Source organism: Hyla sarda, chromosome 7 (assembly GCF_029499605.1).
Source record: "Hyla sarda isolate aHylSar1 chromosome 7, aHylSar1.hap1, whole genome shotgun sequence".
In the NCBI taxonomy this organism is placed as follows: domain Eukaryota; kingdom Metazoa; phylum Chordata; class Amphibia; order Anura; family Hylidae; genus Hyla; species Hyla sarda.
The window spans coordinates 182,106,022-182,129,427 of NC_079195.1; the positions used below are offsets into that span (position 1 = coordinate 182,106,022).

Below are 23,406 nucleotides of genomic sequence, written 5' to 3' on the forward strand. Positions count from 1 at the left end.
GGGGCTTTAATATGCAGTCTTGCGACTGCATACACTGTTCAGTGCTGAGCTTTGGCTCAGCATTGATCAGTGTTATCGGTGCTCTGTTGCTCCAGCCTGTGGAGGCAGCAGAGGATCACCAATCGGATGGCAAGGAGGCAGATAAGGGCCCTCCCACTGTCCTTTCAGCTGATCGGGACATCATAATTTCATCCCGGTGGTCCCCCATCAGCTCCGTGAGCATGCTTTAAACACTGGTAATGGGATCAAGGCGTACAGATATGCCCTGCATCCTTAAGGACAAGAAAGCAAGTGCATACCCAAACGCCCTGCGTCCTGAATCCAAACGCCCTGCGTCCTGAACAGGTAAAAAGGCCTTTTCTCTCTTTACTGATCACTATAAATAATGTGTAAAATGTTTAATATTCCAAAAATGTAAAGTTTCGCACTCGCCCCCTTACTTAGCATAATCTCTAGCCATTGTTACTGCGCATGCGCCAGTCCCCCGCTACACCCGAAGTCGGGAGTAGCGAGGCTTCAGCGAGAGGGTGAAAGTTATAAGCGCATGCGCTCTGCAGAGTGCTGCGCTCATGGGGCATGAGACTCCACGTCACTAGGACGTGGAGTTGAAGGCAATGATTATGCTAATTAAGGGGCGAGCTTAGGACGCGTCAGAGGCAGACAGCCGGCAGGGGCCCCACCTTGAAGCGCGATGCTGGGGACAAACAATGGAACTTTACTGGGCATAACTCAGCGGCAATTGGAGGGAGAAAAGTAAGTGACCCCTCATTGGATTCCTGTTCACCCACACTATAACCCAGTTTATTGGGTTTAGTGTGGGTGAACTTGGTGACAGTTTTCCTTTAAGTTAATAAATGGACAAAGAGGATGTTTGCCATGGCACACAAATTGTATCCCACTGGAGCATACAAAAAGAGTTGTCCTACATATTCTCAATTGTAGGGCCAATTCAATTTCTATGTGTGAGTGATATCAACAGAACATAATTCATATATTATTAGGTTTGATGCTATTGTGTAGGACGTTATTACAAACCATTAAAAAAAAAAAAAAAGAGTACACATACACACCTATATTGTACTCTCTTTCCTTAGCATGCTCTTGCTTAACCCTCTGGTCAGCTGTTAGATATAGGTCTTCCTCGCTGTCACTCTGTGATATGGTCTCATCTGTTCCATCCTCTAGGCAATCCATCTAATGGTGGTGCAGAATTAGCAGCCATGATTAAGTTGCTATGATTGGAGAACTGATATTAGACAGCCAAAGAATGCATTTATAGTTACCTGGCAGTCCTCTGTGGTCCTGTAATCGTCCGAACAATCGGAGTCAGGTCTACTTCTGCTACTGGATCCATCTGTAGGAAAGACGTAACTGAATATACAAAATATAAAGATCTGTGCTTACATACACATACAGTAGATGAATGATGCCAGTGAAACTAAACAATAAAAACTAACTATGAAAAAAAGTTAGAAAAATAAAAAAGTAAACTTCAATGAATTGTTTAGTGTTTTTTTTTTTTGGGAAAACTTAAATGTTTAATAAAAAGAATTTGATAAAAAAAAATAAAACATAAAAAAAAGGAAGCAGAAGAAGAAGGAGATAATCCAACTAGGGCATCATGGTGTTCTGGACCAGAGAGACTAACCTTTCCTTATAAACACTCCTGTTTATAAACAGATCTGTTTGCCCTGAAGTACGTAATTTAGCAGTATCTAATTTAGCAGCGATTTCCTCTTGGCACTGCAAACTATAGTTAAGCTGTCATGTGGTTCTTTGACTATGTTAGTGGTTGAGACATTAGAGGAAAGATGGTAGACACATTTCTGGTATATTCCACATATATGGGCCATTTTTTCATCAAGCCAGCACTAGACTGTGAGGGTACAGGGAGGAATATACCGGGATGGTTTGTGAACTTAGTGGTTATTAGGGATCGACCGATATCGTTTTTTAAGGGCCGATACCGATAATCTGTGGCCTTTCATGCCGATAGCCGATAACTTATACCGATATTCCGGTATAAGTTATCGGCTATTTCTCCACCCCCCAAGAAGCCGCTGCAGATCACTGATTTAAAGCGGGCGCTTTAAATCAATGAACTGCAGCGGCTTTGGCTGAATCAGAGACCACCGCCGCCCGCCCGCTTCTCTCCCCCTGCTTGTCCGGGGGTCCTCCCAACCACCGCCGCTGCCCCCCAGCCATCCCCCCCTACCCCCGCACCGCCCCTACCGCCGCTGCCCCCCAGCCACTCCCCCCTACCCCCGCACCGCCACTGCCCCATTGCCTCCCCTATCCCTGGTTTTATAATTACCTGTTCCCGGGGTCCGGGGTCCACGTTACTTCTGGCTCCTGTCCTGAGCGGTCACTGTGCGCACTGACGGTGACGTCACGTTGAGGTTACAGCGTAACGCAGGACGCAGCAGGAGCCAGAAGTAGCGCGGGCCCCAGACCCCAGGAACAGGTAATTATAAAACCGGGGATAGGGGAGGCAATGGGGGCGGCTTGCGGTGCGGTGGGGGGGGGCGGTGTGCGGTGGCGCCGTGCGGTGGTGGGGCGGTGCGGTGGGGGCGGGACATTATCAGATTACTGGCAAGGCAATTGCCGATACAGATAACGTCAAAAATCGTAAATATCGGCCGATAATATCAGCCAAACCGATAAACGGTCGATACCTAGTGGTTATTACCCACCTGGATTGAGAGCGTTTACTTTCATCCTTGAGTGTAAAATATTCTTCTCATAAGAAGTCAGGTTCAGAGCCTTAAAAAGGTACAAATGTTAGGAAATTAACTTTTTTAAATGGTAATAACCACCCTTGACAAAAACTTTGCCCCAGACCTATGACATATGGAATGCAAATGTCATCTACCTCATCATCCTGTGGGACATAGCGATAATCTGTATATTTCTGTGAACATCTCTCTGGTGCTTTGCTTTGACTGTATCCATCTGTAGAGGAGGAGATGCAACTGACTGAACATACTAGAGTTGGTATTCCACAGGTGCTCTTTAAAGTGGAGTCCATAACAGTAAGGCCCCATTCACACTACTGTTGTCACCGTAGTGTGACTGCCGTTGGGGAAAATAGCAGGAGAAAAAAAATACAGTCTTTTTCTCCTGCTACTCCAGCTGAAAAACAGCGGCTCCCAACAGACCCCATTGACTATTATGGGGTCCACATTGGGCCGTCAAACAAAAAAAAAAAAGAGAGTTTGCCGTCCGTTCTCGATGGGGCGCAGCAGCAATGTGAAAGAAGCCTAATTCATGAACAACCACTAGTTTCTGGGGCCTCAAATCTATTTAGCACCAGAGTGTTACCCACAAATCTCCAACAACACTCAAGGCAAAGGGGCAGTCAAATTAGTGGAATGTCTTGTTGTAAACAACATTGGGTGCTTGATAGTTTTGCAAATCAGCAGAAGGACATGTCTACATCTACTGACTCAACTATTTTAAAACAGAATGTACATTAAATTCTAAGTTGAACTAATGTTACCCCTCTTCCCAAGCAATTATTTATATACAACTTTAGTCTGGTTGCCATAACCGTGATGACTGGCCCAAGACCAAAAACAATGGATTAATGCAAAGAGACTTACCTGTGCTAATATACGAGAACTGCTTTTCCTCCTTGCAAAGAAATTCATCACCCATATAATGGTCCTCCACTTCAATTTGCAATCTCCTCTCTGCTTTCCCAAACCTCAGAATTTCAGACTAAAAGATTCACAGTAAAAGTATAAGTCCTAATGTGGAGCATCTCAGTAGATAAAGCAATTTAGGAAGCTCATTCATAAATAATAATTATTATTCTTAAAGCGTAAGTATTATTAATCTAAACACTCGTCATGTTGTCCAGACATGTCAAAAGTTTAGATCACACCAGGTCTCTGTCCTTTTAACATCCGGCTCAAATGTGTGACCACTCTCTTCACTTCGCGGCCGGCCGCATGATCTGACTCTTTCACTCTATTGACTAATGCAGTGAAAGAGTCAGATTTGATTGACAGTCAGGGAATGAAGTATGTGCTGCTGCACACCATAGCCGGCAATTACACATGATTGCAGTGGGTCGCAGGACTGAGATCTGGTGTGATCTAAACTTTTGACATCTCTGTATAACACGTCAAAAGTTTAATTTAATGACACTAGGTTTAAAATAAGCCATGGTTTCTGTTTCATAAATACAAAAATTCCAAGAATGTAAAGCTTTAATTTAATTACAAAACAAACATAAGGTATGTGAAAGATGAAGGTGAGTCAGCTGACCTTATTACAGATCAGTGTAAGGCTAGGTTTCCACACAGGTTTTTTTACTGGTGTTTTTTGGAAACTGCCTCTGTAGTTTTTACGACAAAGTCAAGAGTGTATTCAAAAAGAATGGGAAATATAAAGGAAGGACTTCTGTCTTCTTTCTGCTGGATCCACTTCTGGCTTTGGCTCAAAAACTGCAGTGGCAGTTTCCCAATAAAATGGCAGAACAAACCTGTGTGGAAACCTAGTCTTAGGGTGACTGGCCCTGTGTTAAAGGGGCACTCCGGTGAAAACCTTTTTTTTTTTTTTTTTTTTATTAAATCAACTGGTGCCAGAAAGATAAACAGATTTGTAAATTACTTCTATAAAAAAATCGTAATCCTTCCTGTACTTATTAGCTGCTGAATACTACAGTGGAAATTCTTTTCCGTTTGGAACACAGAGCTCTCTGCTGACATCATGAGCACAGTGCTCTCTGCTGACAACTCTGTCCATTTCAGGAACTGTCCAGAGTAAAAGGAAATCCCCATAGCAAACATATGCTGTTCTGGACAGTTCCTAAAATGGACAGAGATGTCAGCAGAGAGCACTGTGCTCATGATGTCAGCAGACAGCTCTGTGTTTCAAAAAGAAAAGAATTTCCGCTGTTTAACTTTCTGGCACCAGTTGGTTTTAAAAAAAAAAAGTTTTTCACCGGAGTACCCCTTTAAGATGAGGTTTTGCTTGCATGTATGTTTCTATAAAACAATAAAAGTCCACAACATCCAGTTCCAAAGAGACCCACACATTGGTATACTTAAAGCGTACCCATAAGATCCAACTTTTTTTTTTTTTTTTATATGTAACTCAGTACCTAATCCTGACCGTGTGCATCTAATTTTTAGTGTCAAAAGGGATACATTTATTAAATCCATAAGAATAAAAAGAACAATAGGAAATCATACAATTCTGCCAGTACAGAGTAATACATATCACAGATGTACATCAAGCGTGTATCTAATACACGTATAAGCAAATAAAGCATATAAGAGAGTTGTAATCAGATGGTCACATCTCGAATAGTGAACCACGTAGGAAGTACCTTAGTCTGGGGAAGACACATGAGGAATGACAGGAAGGGAAGAATGGAAGGGGGGGAAGAAGGATAAGAAGATGGTAGGGAAATAAGGGTGGAAGAATACAAAAGGATCTGGGTAAAATTAGAATGCATAAACCAACAATATCATCAGTCTGTCCCACTTATATATGGTACAATTGTGTGGTAGAGAATTCACAGGGAGAAACAATAGGACACATCAGGGGCATGAGCAGATGTGATCCACCCACCCCAAACCGCGCATCAAATTTTTATGTGTCTAGCACCTTTATTTATTTTATGACACTTAATTCAGCTCACTAGTCTGACATCCTCTCAAAGGGAGGGGGCGTGGCCTCACTGTGCAGGTCTCCGCCCCCTCCCTCAGTATGCTGTCTGCTCACATCTCCCCTAGCATTAGCAAAACTACAACTCCCAGCTTGTCCTCCCTGACAGTAATAGGACACAAGCTGACAGTGCGAGGATTTTTCCTCCTGCTGTGAGCCCTGCGCTCACAGCTGTCAATCAAGGAAGTGTGTCCATGACATAGGTGATTATGCATGGACACAGCAGGACTAGTATGTGTCCAAGCAGGCAGGGGGGGGGGGTATTAGGCAGTTGTTTGACTGGCTTTTTCAGTATGAAATACTGAAAATGTTCTAATGAAAGCAATTGCAAAACCTATTGGTTTTGCATTCTTTACAACATATCAAAAGTTTGTGTGTCCGACAGTGCCCATTTAAAGATTTTAATATTTTGTCATTAAAACAAAGAAATAGATCTATACCTTGATAGGTTTTCTCATCCTTTGAGCCTTTTTAGGACAGAGAGGCATTTGTTTTATTACCGTACCGGATACATCTGTGGAAAACATACATGCATTGAAGGGAATTTATCATTAGTGGTGGAAGCCTTTTCTTTTCTATATGTAGCGCAAAAAGCAAGTAGTCTATTTTTTTATGTACGGTGGGATGCATTTTGCAGTGAATACTAATTCATCATGTGTGTTTTTTTTTTAGATGCATTTTTTTGGCGCAAATACGTTTTTTTTTACAGCAAAAATACACCATCAAAAAGGACATGTAGGAAAGTGTTCTACAGAGACAGCTGCGGGATGCAGGAGCCATCCCTCAAGATTGCTAAACTCCAACTACTCCCAGAGTCTGTCCCAGGATGGGAGTAGTTGTAGAACCGCAGCGCTGAGGGCACTTGCACATACCCTGGCTGCAGGACTATTTTGGCACACTTAGGACTACTACTCCCATAATGGACAGACTCTGCCCATGATGGTAGTTATAGTCCACGGGCTGAGAGGAAGATCGCAGCAGGTCATTCTCCAGAGACCAGCTGCAATCCGAATTTATTAAGTTAACAATCCGGCAGCACATGCGGCTCCACTGCGCTCCCCACCGGCTTAAGGCTCCTGTATACCCTGTCACAATTCATAATCCCCGCCGCAGGGAGATGGGAGCTCTGATTGGTGAAAAGCTATTGGTTTGTACAGTTAATAAATGCAGATCGCAGCAGGTCTCTGGAGAATGACCTGCTGCGATCTGCCCTTCAGCCCGTGGACTATAACTCCCATCATGGGCAGAGTCTGTCCATGATGGTAGTAGTAGTCCTAATTGTCCCAAAAGAGTCCCGCAGCCAGGGGATGTGCAAGTGCCATCCCTCAGCACTGCGGTACCACAACTACACTTGCAAATCCCCCGGCTGCGGGATTCTTTTGGGACAAGTAGGACTACTACTCCCATCATGGATAGACTCTGTCCATGATGGAAGTTATAGTCCAGGGGCTGAAGGGAAGATCGCAGCAAGTCATTCTCCAGAGACCCGCAGCGATCCACATTTATTAACTGTACAAGCCGGTGGCACATGCGGCTCGACTGCACACCCCGACAATTCCTGTATACAGCGCTCATAATTCATAATCCCCGCCAACGGGAGCTCTGATTGGTGAATAGCTATTCACCAATCAGAGCTCCCGTCGGTGGGGATTATGAATTGTGACAGTGTTCCCCGCCTGGAGCCAGGGGAGCGCATTGGAGCCGCATGTGCCGCCGGCATGTTAATTTAATATATGCAGATCACAGCGGGTCTCTGGAAAATGACCCAGTGCAATCTGCCCCTCAGCCCCTGGACTATAACTCCCATCATGGACGAAGTCTGTCCATGATGGGAGTAGTAGTCCTAAAAGTCCCAAAAGAGTCCTGCAGACGGGGGATGCGCAAGTGCCATCCCTCAGACTCTGTCCCATGATGGGAGTAGTAGTCCAGGGGCAGAGGGACAGATCAAAAGGGGGTCACACCCCTGCGACCTTTACTGCTCCGCCCCCTAGTGATGACGTAATTAGGGCGGAGCTACACTGTCCAGGCTTGACTCTGTTCTCATTATGCGTTTTGCATAATGGGAACAGAGCCTTTCTGGCAGTGTGTTCCCAAACAGGGAGACTCCAACTGTTGCTTAACTAGAGCCCCCCCATGATAGGAGTTGTAGTTTAGCAACAATTGAAGGCTCCCTGTTAAGGAACACGCTGCATTATGTGCGCTGTCCCCAGGGGAGAGCGCAAAAAGGAGATTTTTTAACACTTATCGTAAAATCTCTTTCTCGAAGGATCCATTGGGGGACACAGACCGTGGATGTATCTTGCTGTCTCTAGGAGGTGTGACACTATGGTGATAAAAAAAAGTCAGCTCCTCCCAGCAGGATACACCCACCTTCAGGCTCTGAGCTAGTCAGTTTAAGTTCCAGAGCAATAGGAGGAGACAATAGGTCAAGGAAAAACCCAAAACTGTCCGAGAACCAGAAGAAAAAACCAAGGAAAACCCCCAAAAAGGGCGGGAGCTGTGTCCCCCAATGGATCCTTCAAGAAAGAGATTTTACGGTAAGTGTTAAAAAATCTCCTTTTCTCTATCGGCTCCATTGGGGGACACAGACAGTGGGACGTACCAAAGCCGTCCCTTGGGTGGGCAGATAAGTAATCAGGCAGACGGCCGAACCACTGCCGCCTGCAACACCTTACGCCCCAGGTTAGCATCAGCCGATGCGAAAGTATGAACCCGGTAAAACCTCGAGAAGGTGTGCAAAGACGACCAGGTAGCCGCCTTGCAAATCTGCCAGGCCGAGGATCTATTCTGGAGAGCCCAGGATGCCCCAACAGAACGCGTGGAATGAGCCACAACCCTGAAAGGAGGAATCTTCCCCTTACAGCGATAGGCTTGCGAAATGGCAGACCGAATCCACCTAGAAATGGTGGCCTTGGAAGCAGGTTGTCCCTTGCGATGACCTTCCGTAAGGACGAAAAAGGAATCACACTGACAAAACGAAGAAGTGATGGAGAGATAAGACCGAACAGCCCGAACCACGTCCAGCTTGTGCAGTAAGCGCTCCCATGGATGAGAAGGAGCCGGGCAAAATGACGGAAGGACAATATCCTCATTGAGATGAAAGGCCGAGACCACCTTAGGAAGGGTCTGGCCGGAAAACAACCTTGTCCTGGTGGATCACCAGAAACGGAGAACGGCAGGAAAGGGCTGCCAATTCAGACACCGTCCAGATGGAGGTGATAGCCACCAGAAATGCCACTTTCCAAAAAAGGAGGCGGAGAGACACCTCTCTAAGGGGCTCAAAGGGTGCACCCTGGAGGGCACTCAGAACCAAATTCAAGTCCCAAGGAGGAGAGGGTGACCGATAAGGAGGAACAGCATGCGCCACTCCTTGCAAGAAGGTCCAGACATGAGGATTAGAAGCCAGGGGCCGGGGGCCGCTGGAAAAGAACAGTAAGGGCCGAAACCTGACCCTTAAGGGAACTGAGAGACAACCCCAGTTCCAACCCCGACTGCAAAAAGGAGAGAAGACGGGGAACAGAGAAGGTCACCGGGGAGAAGTCCTGTGCTTCACACCAACGATCAATAAGACCTCCAAGTACGGTGGTAAATCCTTGCAGAGAAGGGCTTACGAGCCTTGAGCATGGTGCGAATGACTTGGGAAGAGAACCCGCAGGCCCTCAAAACCGCGGTCTCAACCGCCACGCCTTCAGATGCAGCGACTGTAAATTGGGGTGGCAAAGAGGACCCTGAGAAAGCAGGTCCGGACTGAGCGGAAGGCGCAATGGAGTGTAGTCCAGGAGCCTGACTACGTCGGCGTACCACGACCTTCGAGGCCTATCTGGAGCTACCAGAATGGCGGGGACGTCCTCTGCCTTGAGCTTCCTCAACACCCTGGGAAGGAGCGGAAGAGGAGGGAACAGATAGGGTAGGGCAAACCCAGCCCAAGGAATCACTAGGGCATCCACGGCCAGAGCCTGAGGGTCCCGGGACTTGGACACAAACGGAAGGATCTTCCGATTGTGCAGGGACGCGAAGAGGTCCACGTCCGGAATGCCCCAGAGGTCGCAGAGTTGCGCGAAGACCTCTGGATGTAGAGACCACTCGCCGTGGGTCGGGTGAGGACCGACTGAGGAAGTCCGCTTCCCAGTTGAGCACCCCCGGGATGTGAATCGCCGAAATGGCCGGAACCTTGCTCTCCGCCCAGGAGAGAATCTTGGTCACCTCGGCCATGGCTGCCGAGCTGCGAGTGCCGCCCTGACGATTTATGTACGCCACGGCCGTGGCATTGTCCGACTGAACGCGGACAGGATGGGACTCCCAATGAAGAAGACAAAGAAGAATCGCCCATAATTCCAATATGTTTATCGGAAGAAGGGTCTCCTGGGGAGACCAGAGTCCCTGAACCGTCCAATCCTTGAACACGCCGCCCCAGCCCGACAGGCTGGCATCCGTTGTAACAACCTGCCAGTGAAGGGAAAGAAATGACCGCCCTAGGAGAAGAAGGGGGGAGCGGAGCCACCAGAGCAGAGACTGATGGACCCTGCGAGGGAGAACAATCTGACGATCGAGGGATAGATGAGACCTGCTCCATCGGGAGAGATTCGCCAGTGAAGGGGGCGGTAATGAAACTGGGCAAAAGGTACGGCCTCCATAGATTCCCCTCGACCGTAACAGGCCCATCACCGGCGCAAGGACCTTTGTAAAGACCCGAGGAGCCGTGACTAGACCGAAAGGGAGGGCTACAAATTGAAAGTGCCCCTCCGGAACTGCAAAGCGGAGGTACCGATGATGGGCCGGAAATATTGGCACATGGAGGTAGGCATCTTTGATGTCCACTGATGAAAGGAACTCCCCTTGTTCCAGGGACACCACCACCGAACGGAGAGATTGCATTCGGAAGTGGCGGATGAGAAGATGATGGTTGAGACGCTTGAGGTCCAAAATTGGACGCACAGAACCGTCCTTCTTGGGCACCACAAAAAGATTTGAATAGAAACCCCGAAACCGTTCCCCTGGAGGAACAGGAACAATAACCCCCTGGAGAAGCAGAGGCTGGAGAGCAGCTCGAAACTGCTTCGCCAGAGGAGGAGACCGGGGAGGCCCAGGAGCGAAAAAAGTGATCCCTCGGAAGGGATGCAAATTCGATCCGGTAACCGTTGGACACCACGTCCCTGACCCAAGAGTCTTGAATGCGAGAGGTCCAAATGTCTCGAAAAAGCAAGAGACGACCTCCCACCTGAGAAGAAACCGCGGGGGGGGGGGCCTCACTTCATGCAGAAGTGGACTTGCGGTTGCCTGATTTGGGCGCAAAACGGCTGGACCGGTTGGAGTCCGACTTCCAAGACGGGCGAGCCCAGAACGAGGGAGCCTTTTTGTCACGCGAGGGCGCCTGCCCGGACCCCTTGTTGGAGTCAGAGGTCCGAAAGGACCGAAAGGAAAAGGACTTCCTTTGGGAAGTAGGGCGGGCCTTATTTTGAGTTAACAAGGTACTCTTACCTCCCGTTGCCTCGGAGATAATCTCATCAAGGCGTTTGCCAAAAGGACGGCCACCCGTAAAGGGAAGCTCAGTGAGAGATCTTTTGGAAGCGGCATCCGCATTCCAAGCTTTAAGCCACATAGAGCGGTGGAGAGCCGCTAGGTGACCCACAGCAAAGGCAGAACAATGGGCTGACTGCATGGAAGCTGGGCACAGAAAATCCCCAGCTTTAGAGCATTGGAGAGCCAAAGCAGATAGATCCTCCGGGGGGGGGGGGATCCCGCTAAGATATCCTGACGGAGCTTTTGGCACCACTCCGACAGGCCCTTGGACACCCATGTCGAGGCGAAGATGGGAAGAAGAGAAGAACCAGCAGCTTCAGTGGCAAACTTCGCTAAGGATTCCACCTTCTTGTCTGTGGGATCCTTGAAGGCAGCGGCATCTGCCAGAGGCAGTGTAGTCGCCTTAGAGATCCGGGAAATTGGTGGATCCACTGAGGGAGGGGAAACCACCTTAGTGACAAAGACCTTGTCAAATGGATAACGTTCTTGAATTGTCTTGATTCCCGGGAACCTCTTGTCTGGATGTTTCCATGCGGTTTCCAGAATGTCGTCAAAAGTCAGCGTGAGAGCTGAACTTCTGAGGTGCTGGCTTAGCACGATGAAAGGATACTCCTGGATTGACATCCGAAGATCCTGGGTCCTCCAAGTGAAAAGTGTCTCTTTGGGCTGTCACCAAAGAGTTCACCGTTGCAACTGAGTCCGGGCGGTCCTCTGAGTCAGATGCCGGCTCGGAAGCCTCGTCCACCAGTTCACCAGGGGAATGAGAATGAGTAGAGGCAGTCCTGGAGGGGGGCGACTCTGACCGGGTACGCGGCTCTGGCGTGACAGAGCGGCGACTCCGAGAACGTCCTCTGGAGGAGCGATGTTTGTGTCCAGATGCCAGGGGGGAGGCGGGACCCACAAGGGGAACACTCACGTCTATCTGAAGACTCATTGGAAGAGTCAGACGAGGCACCCCTAGGACGCTTGTGAGAGCGTGAAGTATGTGGAGACGAGGAGCGTGCCCTTCCAGAGGTCCTGCGCAGGGAAGACCCCTTCAAGGCGGACACCACTTCTCGGGAGGCCTCAGCCACCGAGCGGGAGACTTGGGTCAAGTCAGCCATATACTGGGTCAGGGAAGAAACCCAGGCTGGTGGAGCGGCTGAATCCACCAGGACTGAAGGGGCATCAGGGGGTACCAGGGGGTCTGGGGGAGCAGTTGAGCAGGCAGGGCAAGTGGGCTCGGCAGAGCCAGACATCTTGATATTACAGTGCTTACAGAGATAGTAAGTCACTGAAGTTCCAGGTCTCTGTTTAGAGGGAGGAACAGCTCTGGGTACGGACATAATGTGGGAAAAGAAGGGAGATAGGAACTTTCTCACCCTAGTCTGTGTCCCCTGTCAGCTGCAGTGAGGAAACTCGCTCTGTGCAGCTAGAGAGAGTGAAACAGGCCAGCCAATAGGAAGAGAGGGGCATGCCTGAAGCAATGCACTAAGTAACTGACGCACCTGTCGGCCGCTTGTGCGCTCGGGGGAATAGAGCGGGTGGCCAAAAGCCGGAGAAAAGAAGTAAGCCGGCGCTGAAGCGCCCGGCTCATAGCAGCGCAGCGGCTGTGAGCCGCGTATGAGGCGCTGCTGGCAAAGTAAAAGTAAGCCGGCGCAGAGAACGCCCGGCCCGGGACAGCGCCGCGGCTGGCAGCCGCATATAAGGCGCTGTGGACGAAGTAACACCAAGTACACACACACGCACACATAAGTAAAGTGCCGGGAATAAGGCGCTGTAGACGTAGTCGCACCAAGCACACACACACATAAGTGAAGTGCCCCATATAAGATGTCCCTTCAGGTGCCACTGCTCCCCCAAAAATAAAGTGCAGCCCCTGTAAGCTAGCCCCAAAATCTGAAGGTGGGCCAAAACAGGGGGTCTCCAGAGGCTGCGAGTCCGTACCTATGGAGAAAAATGGGGGAAGAACTTACCTAATAGAGTCTTCGGTGAAGTCTTCAGTCAGCTTTAGTTACCTGCATCACGCCTGGCTGCTATGCGCGAGCGAGGCGAGAAGGGAAATAGGGGGACCATGACCCATGAGGTACCACCCAAGCGCTGACCGTTGGCGAGGGGGGGTTAACAGCGCATATACGCAATGTCTGTGCCCCCCCCCCCTTACTCGCAATGGGGAAACAGGGAACCGCAGTCCCTGAGTCCCCACCTGAAAACAGAAAAGAAAAGGAATTAAAAAACTAACACGTCCCTAACTAGGAAAACAAAAAAATCAGAAGACCTGGTCTGGCGCAATCCAGACCACGTATACCTCCTTCAGACACTAAGCTTAAACTGACTAGCTCAGAGCCTGAAGGCGGGTGTATCCTGCTGGGAGGAGCTGACTTTTTTTTTATCACCATAGTGTCACACCTCCTAGGGACAGCAAGATACACCCACTGTCTGTGTCCCCCAATGGAGCCGATAGAGAAAAATTTACTAACCTATTTGTCGTATGTTTCGTGTGTAAATGAGAGGACTTCATCAGATTCGGTGGACTGCGACAATGACCAGCGTTTTTTTATTTCAATAAAATGGTTAAAGATGGCTGTGGGGGGAGTGTTTTTTTTTAAACTTTTTTTTTCAATGTGTTGTGTTTTTTATAATTGAATTTACAGGCTTAGTAGTGGAAGTCGTCTTGTAGACGGAATCCATTACTAAGCCAGGGCTTAGCGTTACCCCCAAAACAGCTAGCGCTAACTCCCAATTATTACCCCGGTACCCACCGCCACAGGGGTGCTGTTACCAACAGGCCCAGAATGTCAAATATGGCACTCCTGGGCCTAGGCGGTAACAGGCTGGTGTTATGTAGGCTGGGGAGGGCCAGTAACAATGGTCCTCGCCCACCCTGTTAACGTCAAGCTGTTGCTGCTTGGTATCTGGCTGATACTGAAAATAGGGGGAACCCTATGCATTTATTTTGTTTAATAAATAAAAAACGTATGTGGTTACCCTTATATTCAGTAAGGGGAACACTATGCGTTTTTTTTTTTTTTTTTTTTATAAATAAATGAAAAACGTGTGGTTCCCCCTATTTTCAGTATCAGCCAGATACCAACCAAGCAGCAACAGCCTGACATTACCAGGGTGGGCAAGGACCATTGTTATTGGCCCTCCCCAGACTAAATTACGCCAGCCTCTTGCCGCCTAGGCCGCCATTTTTGATGCTCCGGACCTGTTGGTACCGGCTCTTCCCGTCACCCGTGGTGGTGGGTACCGGGGTAATAGTTGGGGGTTAGCACTATCTGTTTTTGGGGCTAACACTAAGTCTCAGCTTAGTAATTGATTCTGTCTACAAAACGGCTTCCACTACTAAGCCTGAAAATTCAATTATAAAAAACACGACACACAAAAAAGAAAAAACTCCCCCACAGCCCTTGTTTACCCTTATATTGACATTTAAAAAATGCTGGTCCTCATCGCAATCCACTGAATCTGATGTAGTCCTCCACATTCATGTATCTGAAATGAGGAAAAAAAAAAGAAGGTTAGTACATTTTTGGGTCTCTCCCCTGGAGAGTATGCCCATACTGCAGTGTGTTCCTAAACAGGGAGCCTCCAATTGTCTACGTGTGCCTACTGTATTCTGTATATACAGTCATCTATAGACAGCTGTATATACAGGATAGCGCAAAAAAGACTTAACCTAAGAGCTCAGCAGTAGCTTGGGTTAACACTTTCCTTGCTGGGCTCCTGTATAGTATACATGGGTACACTATGCACCCCTGTATACTATACAGCCGGCGGAGGTAAGTAGTGATGCTCTGCACCCTGTATATGTATATGCTATACATCACTCCTTAACTCATTACACTCCATGGGCCGGGCGCTCTGCATCCGACCCATCGAGTGGTAACCTGAAGGTAGTGAAAAAAATTGCCACAGGGTACAAAAATGACTGTTTCCACACACCAGCAAAAACACAAGAAAAACTGACAAAACGCAGGAAAAAGCTGTGACAGTTTTTCTGGCGTTTTTGCTGGTGGACAAAAAACCTCAATGAAATCTGAGCCTCAAAGCAATAGAGCAAAATCCCTGTGTCCACTTTTCTTGTGAGGTGCAGCTCAGGTGTACAAATAGAACTGTGTGGAGATTTAGAACTTTGCACAAAATTTAGCATGTGCCTTGCACAAGTATGGTAAATTTGGTGCAATTGCACCAAATTTAGACCAACCAAAACGATCTACAAAAAACTTCTACCTACACCAACATTGATAAATTTCCCCTTAGTGACTGAATACACAGAATTCCTAAAGAAATAATAAACACAAATTATATGGAATCTTTTTATGGACTATGTATAGTAATGTCATAACTAATACTTACCTGGCATGACTTCAACAGGAGTCACAACCTCTTTATCTATCAATTCAATGGTGGCCATGTTTCTACTCTAAAAGCAGACAAAAATATATATATATATTGTCAGATTTATAGATTTTCTTATTGCAATTGTACTTATCACAGTGCATCTTGTTAGACACTTTTGGTTGTTTTTTTGTTTTTTGTTTTTTTTATGCCAATGTTATGCACCAAAAATTTCCAGATAAGTCTCACTCCTTTTCATTCTACATTAATAATCATAAACACACAATAATGTGCCATGCGTCTACACCAGTTAAGCATATGGCTTAGTAAATGCCCTCCAGTGTAAACAAACATTGTAAATTAAACACTATAAATTGTAAATTCCATCTACCTGATGCTCCTTTGGGATCTGATGGTTTTCCTGTGGCTTTCCAGAACCAAGACACTTTTTCCTGAGCACATCTGCAGAAAATACACACACCACATAACTAATAATATAGAATTCATTAAGAGGAAATGTGGATTTTTATAGGTCAAAATTTACTCCATTCTATTAGCAAAATGTGACCTCAGGGACAGGATATCTGGGGGAGGGAAAATTATGCAACATTAAATAGAAACGACTGCACAATCTTACAACTTTTTACATTCACTGGGCAGTAAGAAAAAGATCAGGTTAACCCCCGGTCATTCACACAGGCCCAGATTTATCAAACTGTGAGAGAGAGAAAAATTTAGTCATTTTCCCACAGCAACCAATCACAGCTGAGCTATTGAGCTCTGGTAAAGTGAAAGCTGAGCTGTAATTGGCTGCTGTGGGAAAATACCTCTATTTTTTTCTCTCACACAGTTTGATAAATCTGGGCCATAGTGTCTGAAACAAAAGAGTTAAAGGGGTATTCCAGGCAAAAACATCTTATCCACTATCGAAAGGATAGGGGATAAGATGTCTGATCGCAGGGGGCTCGCCGCTGGGACCCCCCGCGATCTCCCTGCAGCAGCCCACATTCTATGCGTAGCTGCGTCTGCAGTTTCAGAAACTGCCGGGCTTCCGAGACGGGGATGTGACGTCACGCCCCCTCCATTCATGTCAATGGGAGGGGGCGTTGTGGCCGTTACGCCTCCTCCCATAGAAATGAATGGAGGGGGCGTGACGTGACGTCACATCCCCGTCTTGGAAGCCCGGCGGTTTCCAAAACTGCAGAAGCAGCTACGCATAGAATGCGGCCTGCTGCAGGGAGATTGCGGGGGGTCCTTTGGATAGGGGATAAGATGTTTTTGCCCGGAATACCCCTTTAATAGAGGAAAAGAAAACAGCACAAAACAAAATTGGTTGCTTCTTTTATTTTCCAGAGGCATTTTTAACCCCTTAACGACATAAATGTAGGTCCTGGGGCAGAGGTACTTCCCCCTTTTCCGGAGACCCGCCGGTAATGGCGGACATCAGTAATTGCGCTGATGTCTGCCATTAATCCCTCAGATGCCGTGATCAATACAGATCAGGGTACGGCCTCCATAGTTGCCACCATCTGACCCAGGACTTCCATACAAGTGCGGATGGGGGCTGAGACCTGGGTCCGAAGGGAGCGGACCCCCGACAGAAGGGCCAGACGTTTGTCTGGCGGGAGACAAATTCGGGCAGAGGCCGTGTTGAATCGAAGTCCTAGGAAGGTAGGACGGAGGACTGACTTGTCCCGGTTAACCATCCACCCAAGGCGATCCAGAGTGTGGAGAGTGACGTCCAGATTCTCCAGTCTGGGCTCTGGTTGGAGCTTTGATGAGAAGGTCATCCAGGTAGGGTATCACCGAGACTCCCCTCGACCGTAACAGGCCCATCACTGGCGCAAGGATCTTTGTAAAGACCAGAGGAGCCGTGGCTAGACCAAAGGGGAGGGCTACGAATTGAAAATGCCCCTCCGGAACTGCAAAGCGGAGGTACCGATGATTTCCTGGAAATATTGGCACATGGAGGTAGGCATCCTTGATGTCCACCGATGAAAGGAACTCCCCTTGTTCCAGGGACGCCACCACCGAACGGAGAGATTCCATTAGGAAGTGGCGGATAAGAAGATGACGGTTGAGACGCTTGAGGTCTAGGATTGGTCGCACCGAACCGTCCTTCTTGGGAACCACAAAAAGATTGGAATAGAAACCCCGAAACCGTTCCCCTGTAGGAACGGGAACGATAACCCCCTGGAGAAGCAGAGACTGGAGAGCCGCTAGAAAGTGCTTCGCCAGAGAAGGAGACCGGGGGGCCCAGGATCAAAAAAACGATCCCTGGGAAGGGAGGCGAATTCGATTCGGTAACCGTTGGACACCACGTCCCTGACCCAAGAGTCCTGAATGTGTGAGGTCCAGATGTCTCGAAAAAGTTAGAGACGACCTCCCACGCGAGAAGAAACCACAGGTGGGGGCCTCACCATGCAGAAGTGGGTTTGCGGTTGCCTGATTTGGGCGCAAAACGGCCGGACCGGTTGGAGTCCAACTACCAAGACGGGCGTGCATGGAATGAGGGAGCCTTCTTGTCCCGCGAGGGCGCCTGCCCGGACCCTTTGCTGGAGCAAGAGGTCCGAAAGGACCTAAAGGAAAAGGACTTCCTTTGGGAAGTAGGGGAGTCTTATTTTGAGGTAACAAGGAACTTTTACCTCCCGTTGCCTCAGAGATAATCTCATCAAGGTAAAAGGAAGCTCAGTGAGAGACCTTTTGGAAGCGGCATCCGCATTCCAAGCCTTTAGCCGCATAGAGCAGCGGAGAGCCGCTAGGTGACCCACAGCAAAGGCAGAACAACGGGCTGACTGCATGGAAGCTGCACACAGGAAGTTCCCAGCTTTAGAACATTGGAGAGCCAGAGCAGATAGATCCTCTGGGGGGGATCCCGCTAAGATATCCTGATGGAGCTTTTGGCACCACTCCGACAGAGCCTTGGACACCCATGTCGGGGCGAAGATGGGAAGAAGAGAAGAGCCAGCTGCTTCAGGGGCAAACTTCGCTAAGGATTCTACCTTCTTGTCCGGGGGATCCTTGAAGGCAGCGGAATCTGCTAGAGGCAGTGTAGTCGCCTTTAAGTTCCGGGAGATTGGTGGATCCACTGAGGGAGGGGAAACCACCTTAGTGACAAAGTCCTTGTCAAATGGCTAACGTTCTTGAATCGTCTTGATTCCCGGGAACCTCTTGTCTGGATGTTTCCATGCAGATTCCAGAATGTCGTCAAAGTCAGTGTGAGAGCTGAACCTTTGAGGTGCTGGCTTAGCACAATGAAAGGATACTCCTGGAGTGACATCCGAAGATCCTGGGTCCTCTAAGTGAAAGGTGTCTCTTATGGCTATCACAAATGAGTTCACCGTTTCAATTGAATCCGAGCGGTCCTCTGAGTCTGATGCCGACTCGGAAGCATTGTCCACCAGTTCACCAGGAGAATGTGAATGAGTAGAGGCTGTCCTGGAGGGGGGCGACATGACCGGGTACGGGGCTCTGGCGTGGCAGAGCGGCGACTCCGAGAACGTCCTCTGGAGGAGCGACGTTTGTGCCCAGATGACAGGGGGGGGGCAGGACCCACGAGGGGAACGCTCACGTCTATCTGAAGCCTCAATGGAAGAGTCGTACAAGGCACTCCTAGTACGCTTGTGAGAGCGTGAAAGTATGTGGAGACGAGGAGCGGGTCCTCTCAGAGGCCCTGCGCAGGGAAGACCCCTTCAAGGCGGACACCACTTCCTAGGAGGCCTCAGCCACCGAACGTGAGACTTGGGTCAAGTCAGCCATATACTGGGTCAGGGAAGAAACCCAGGCTGGTGGAGCGGCTGAACCCACCGGAACCGGAATCTCACCCTAGTCTGTGTCCCCTGGCAGCTGCAGTGAGGAGAAAGGCTCTGTGCAGCTAGTGTGAAAAACAGGCCAGCCAATAGCAGAGAGGGGCGTGCCTGAAGCAGAGGCACTAACTAATTGGCCCCCTTCTGACTGAAAATTGCGCCCACGGCGCTGATTGGAGGCTATTTCGCGCCTCAGAAGAGCTCCGACAGCCCTGTGGGGGACAGGCCGAGAAGAAGCAGTAATGGCGCCTGCTCCTTGTCCCGAGCGCACATGTCAGCCGCATATGCGCTCGGGGGAACAGAGCGGGCGGCCGATACGCCGACAGAGACAGCCAGAGAAAGCGAAAGTAAGCCGGCGCAGAGAGCGCCCGGCCCGAACCAGCGCCGCGGCTGTCAGCCGCATATAAGGCGCTGGCGGAGAAAGCGAAAGTAAGCCGCGCGGAGAGCGCCCGGCCCGTACCGGCGCCGCGGCTGTCAGCCGCACATAAGGCGCTGCGGTCTAAACACCTTAACCACACACACACACACTCCAGTGAAAAACTTAGATGCCACTGCTCCCCCAGAATAAAGGTCCAGAATAAAAGTCCATCCCCAGTAAGCCAGCCTCATAACCTTAAAAGGTGGGCCAAAACAGGGGGTCTCCAGCAGTTGCAAGTCTGCACCTGAGGAGAAAAGGGGGGGGGGGGGGGGGGGGAGTACTTACCTCAGTCAGAAGAACTTACCTAATGGAGTCTTCAGTGAAGTCTTCAGTCAGCTTAGTTACCTGCATCACGCCTGGCTGCTATGCGCGAGCGAGGCGAGCAGGGAAATAGGGGGACCCATGAGGTACCAACCCAGGCGCTGACAGTTGGCGAGGGGGGGTGAACAGCGCATATACGCAATGTCTGTGCCCCTTTACTCGCAATGGGGAAACAGGAGTCCCTGAGTCCCCACCTGAAAACAGAAAAGAAAAAGGAATTTAAAAAAACTAACACGTCCCTATACTAGGAAAATAAAAAAATCAGAAGACCTGGTCTGGAGAATTCCAGACCATGTCCACCTCCTTCAGACACTAAGCTTAAACTGATTAGCTCAGGGCCTGAAGGCGGGTATATCCTGCTGGGAGGAGCCAACTTTTTTTTATTACCATAGTGTCACACCTCCTAGAGACAGCAGCATATACCCACGGTCTGTGTCCCCCAATGGATCCGATAGAGAAAACGAAGATTGTTTTGAGTCCTTAAGGTGAAAATGAGTCCTTAAGGGGTTAAGGTCAAAATGGTCCTAAAAGGGTTAAAAAATAAAAAAGTTATTTGATTGGTTGCTATGGACAAATGGACAACTTTTCCTATGCACAGGTTTTGATAAGTCTTCCCCAAAGTGTGGTACATGGCTCACTAGTTGATGATGTTCGGCCATTAAAGTGAGTGGGACTATGCCGGTACGTCCTGTTTTGACAGCATTTTTTGTGTAGACCACAGAGGACTGTAAAGGAATATGTAAAGGTTTAGCTCACCTTGTGCAATGTCCAAAGGCATCCTCTGCTCCTTACACTTCTGAAGATTCATTTCATCTTCATATACAGATTCAGCTTTAATGATGGATATGTTTCTACCCTAAGAAATACCCAAAACACCCCAATACCCCCATTAATTATGGAGTATCTACAAAATTTAAAGCAAGCTGCATAAGTAATATAATTACAAAATTGACCTGAATTCCACCTACCTGAGGTTGTTGTGGGAAAAGATGGATCTTCTGTGGATATCTGGCACCAAAACAAATTTTACTGGAAGCATCTATAGGGAAAACATCCAAAAGGACATAGATTGTTTATCGGAAACTAAACCCGTTATTAAACGTCTGTTAACAATACATAATGTACGTTTATTAACGGGTGAAATTCATAGTGTGAAAGCAGCCTTACTTCTTGACTGTTGACTACATCAGTCAAGCAGTAAGGCTGCTTTCACACTATGAAGTTCACACGTTAATAAACGTACGTTATGTATTGTTAACAGACGTTTAATAACGGGTTTAGTAAGGGATGCTTCTGGCTGAATAATGTCTGTCTAAATATCGTTATAACATCCGTCAAGTACAATGTTTTAACACCTCTGCCTACAGATTCCCACAGCCAGGACTACTACTACTCCCATCATGGAACAGACTTGTTTCCATGATGGGAGTAGTAGTTCCCCGGCTGCGGGAGTCTGCTGGTGGCTGGGAAGGTTACATTAGTGTTTGTACTACTACACCCATCATGGAACAGAGTCTGTTCCATGATGGGAGTTATAGTACAGGGTCTTCTGACACCCGATCCGTTCAGAAGTTATTAAGCAGGGGAGCGGGCGGCATGCTCCGCAACCCTGATATGTACACAATGTATTTTTTACTTTCATTTTTAAATTCCCCGCTGGGAGCCCTGAATGGCCGCCACTGAGGAGCCATTCAGGGATCCCAGCGGGGTTTTTAAAATGGACAATGTGAGGGGACATATGTATATTAAAAGTGTTGTGGGGGGGCATAGAGCACTATATATCTAGACCCCCCAGCGCATTAATAAAAATATGACCCCGCCAGCGCATTAATAAAAATATGACCCCCGCCAGCGCATGTATATGTATACATCTATACCCCCGCCAGCGCATAATGTGACCCGCCGACGCATTTGTCTTAATTTTCCATTACAGCGCTATATGTGAATGGTATATCTATCAGAACGCATACAGCAGCCGCCTGATAGATATACTATTCATTCATACCGCCGGCGGCTGCATATGTATATAGATGTGCTGGGGGGCAGACATATACTTCTATATACATATGCAGCCGCCGCGCTATGAATGAATAGTATATCTGTCATCATCAATGGCCGGGCGGCTGCTGGATGCGCTGCTGACAGATATCACATATAGCGCATTTGTGCAACGCTATATGTGACAAGTATATCTGTCAACAGCGCATCCAGCAGCCGCCCGGCCGATGATGCTGACAGATATACTATTCGTTCATAGTGCGGTGGCTGCATATGTATATAGAAGTATATGTCTGCCCCCCAGCACATCTATATACATATGCAGCCGCCGGCGCTATGAATGAATAGTATATCTATCAGGTTCATCTGGGTGGTGGCTGCTGTATGCGTATAGGTATATATATATCTGATAGATATACCATTCACATATAGCGCTGCAATGGAAAATTAAGACAAATGCGCCGGCGGCGTCACATTATGCGCTGGCGGGGGTATAGATATATACTTTGCACTGATATGTGTATTCACACAAAAATAGGTAAAATTTTGACTCACTTTGTAAAATTATTAAGCACTGAAGAGTCGTGAGGCATATGAACAATGCTATTCATTTGATTTATTCACAGAAAAAATGTTTAAAATATCAAACCCCCGGCCGCCACAAAAAGTGCTGGTGCAAACATATATGATGTACATAAAGTTGAAAGCATGTACATGCCATATTATAGTGTAGCCCTGGGGAGCAGTGCAGTCTCTTTCAGTATATGGCCAGTAGAGGAATATGCCTGTTGCAGCTGAAATACACAGTCTCAAGTCCTGCTTTGGGCAGAAGTCAGATATAACAGTCCCGACACTATAGAAATTAGTAGGCAAAGTTCATATGGTTATTGCTCTGTAGTCTGCACTGGGATGGCAGTCCCATGCATGGTATAGATATATACATATAAATGCGCTGGCAGGGGTCATATTTTTATTAATGCGCTGGCGGGGGTCATATTTTTATTAATGCGCTGGCGGGGGAGTATATATTTTTATTAATGTGCTGGTGGGAGGCATATTATAAATGCACTGGGAGGCTAAATATATAGCGCTCTATGCCCCCCGCAGCGCTATATATCTTGCCCCCCCACAACACTTTTAATATACATATGTCCCCTCGCATTGTCCATTTTAAAAACCTCGCTGGGATCCCTGATTGGCTCCTCAGTACCGGCCATTCAGGGCTCCCAGCAGGGAATTAAAAAATGAAAGTAAAAAATACATTGTGATCGCAGGGTTGCGGACCATGCCGCCCACTCCCCTGCTTAATAACTCCCTTAATAACTCCCCTGCTTAATGTGT

The 23,406-nt window shown here is 48.1% G+C and overlaps 1 protein-coding gene across 1 annotated transcript in view; it reads right to left on the bottom strand.

Moving 5' to 3' along the window:
• Positions 1-23,406, bottom strand: part of LOC130282797 (zinc finger protein 660-like) — a 43,339-nt gene that overhangs the window by 11,543 nt on the left and 8,390 nt on the right. The window contains exons 5-14 of the mRNA XM_056531543.1: positions 21,036-21,106; positions 20,824-20,923; positions 15,914-15,984; positions 15,541-15,607; positions 6,120-6,193; positions 3,603-3,720; positions 2,873-2,952; positions 2,694-2,763; positions 1,284-1,354; positions 1,071-1,194 (exon numbers count right to left, since the gene is read on the bottom strand). Coding sequence (XP_056387518.1) covers positions 1,071-1,194; positions 1,284-1,354; positions 2,694-2,763; positions 2,873-2,952; positions 3,603-3,720; positions 6,120-6,193; positions 15,541-15,607; positions 15,914-15,984; positions 20,824-20,923; positions 21,036-21,106 — 846 coding nt within the window. The remainder of the gene's footprint in view (positions 1-1,070; positions 1,195-1,283; positions 1,355-2,693; positions 2,764-2,872; positions 2,953-3,602; positions 3,721-6,119; positions 6,194-15,540; positions 15,608-15,913; positions 15,985-20,823; positions 20,924-21,035; positions 21,107-23,406) is intronic.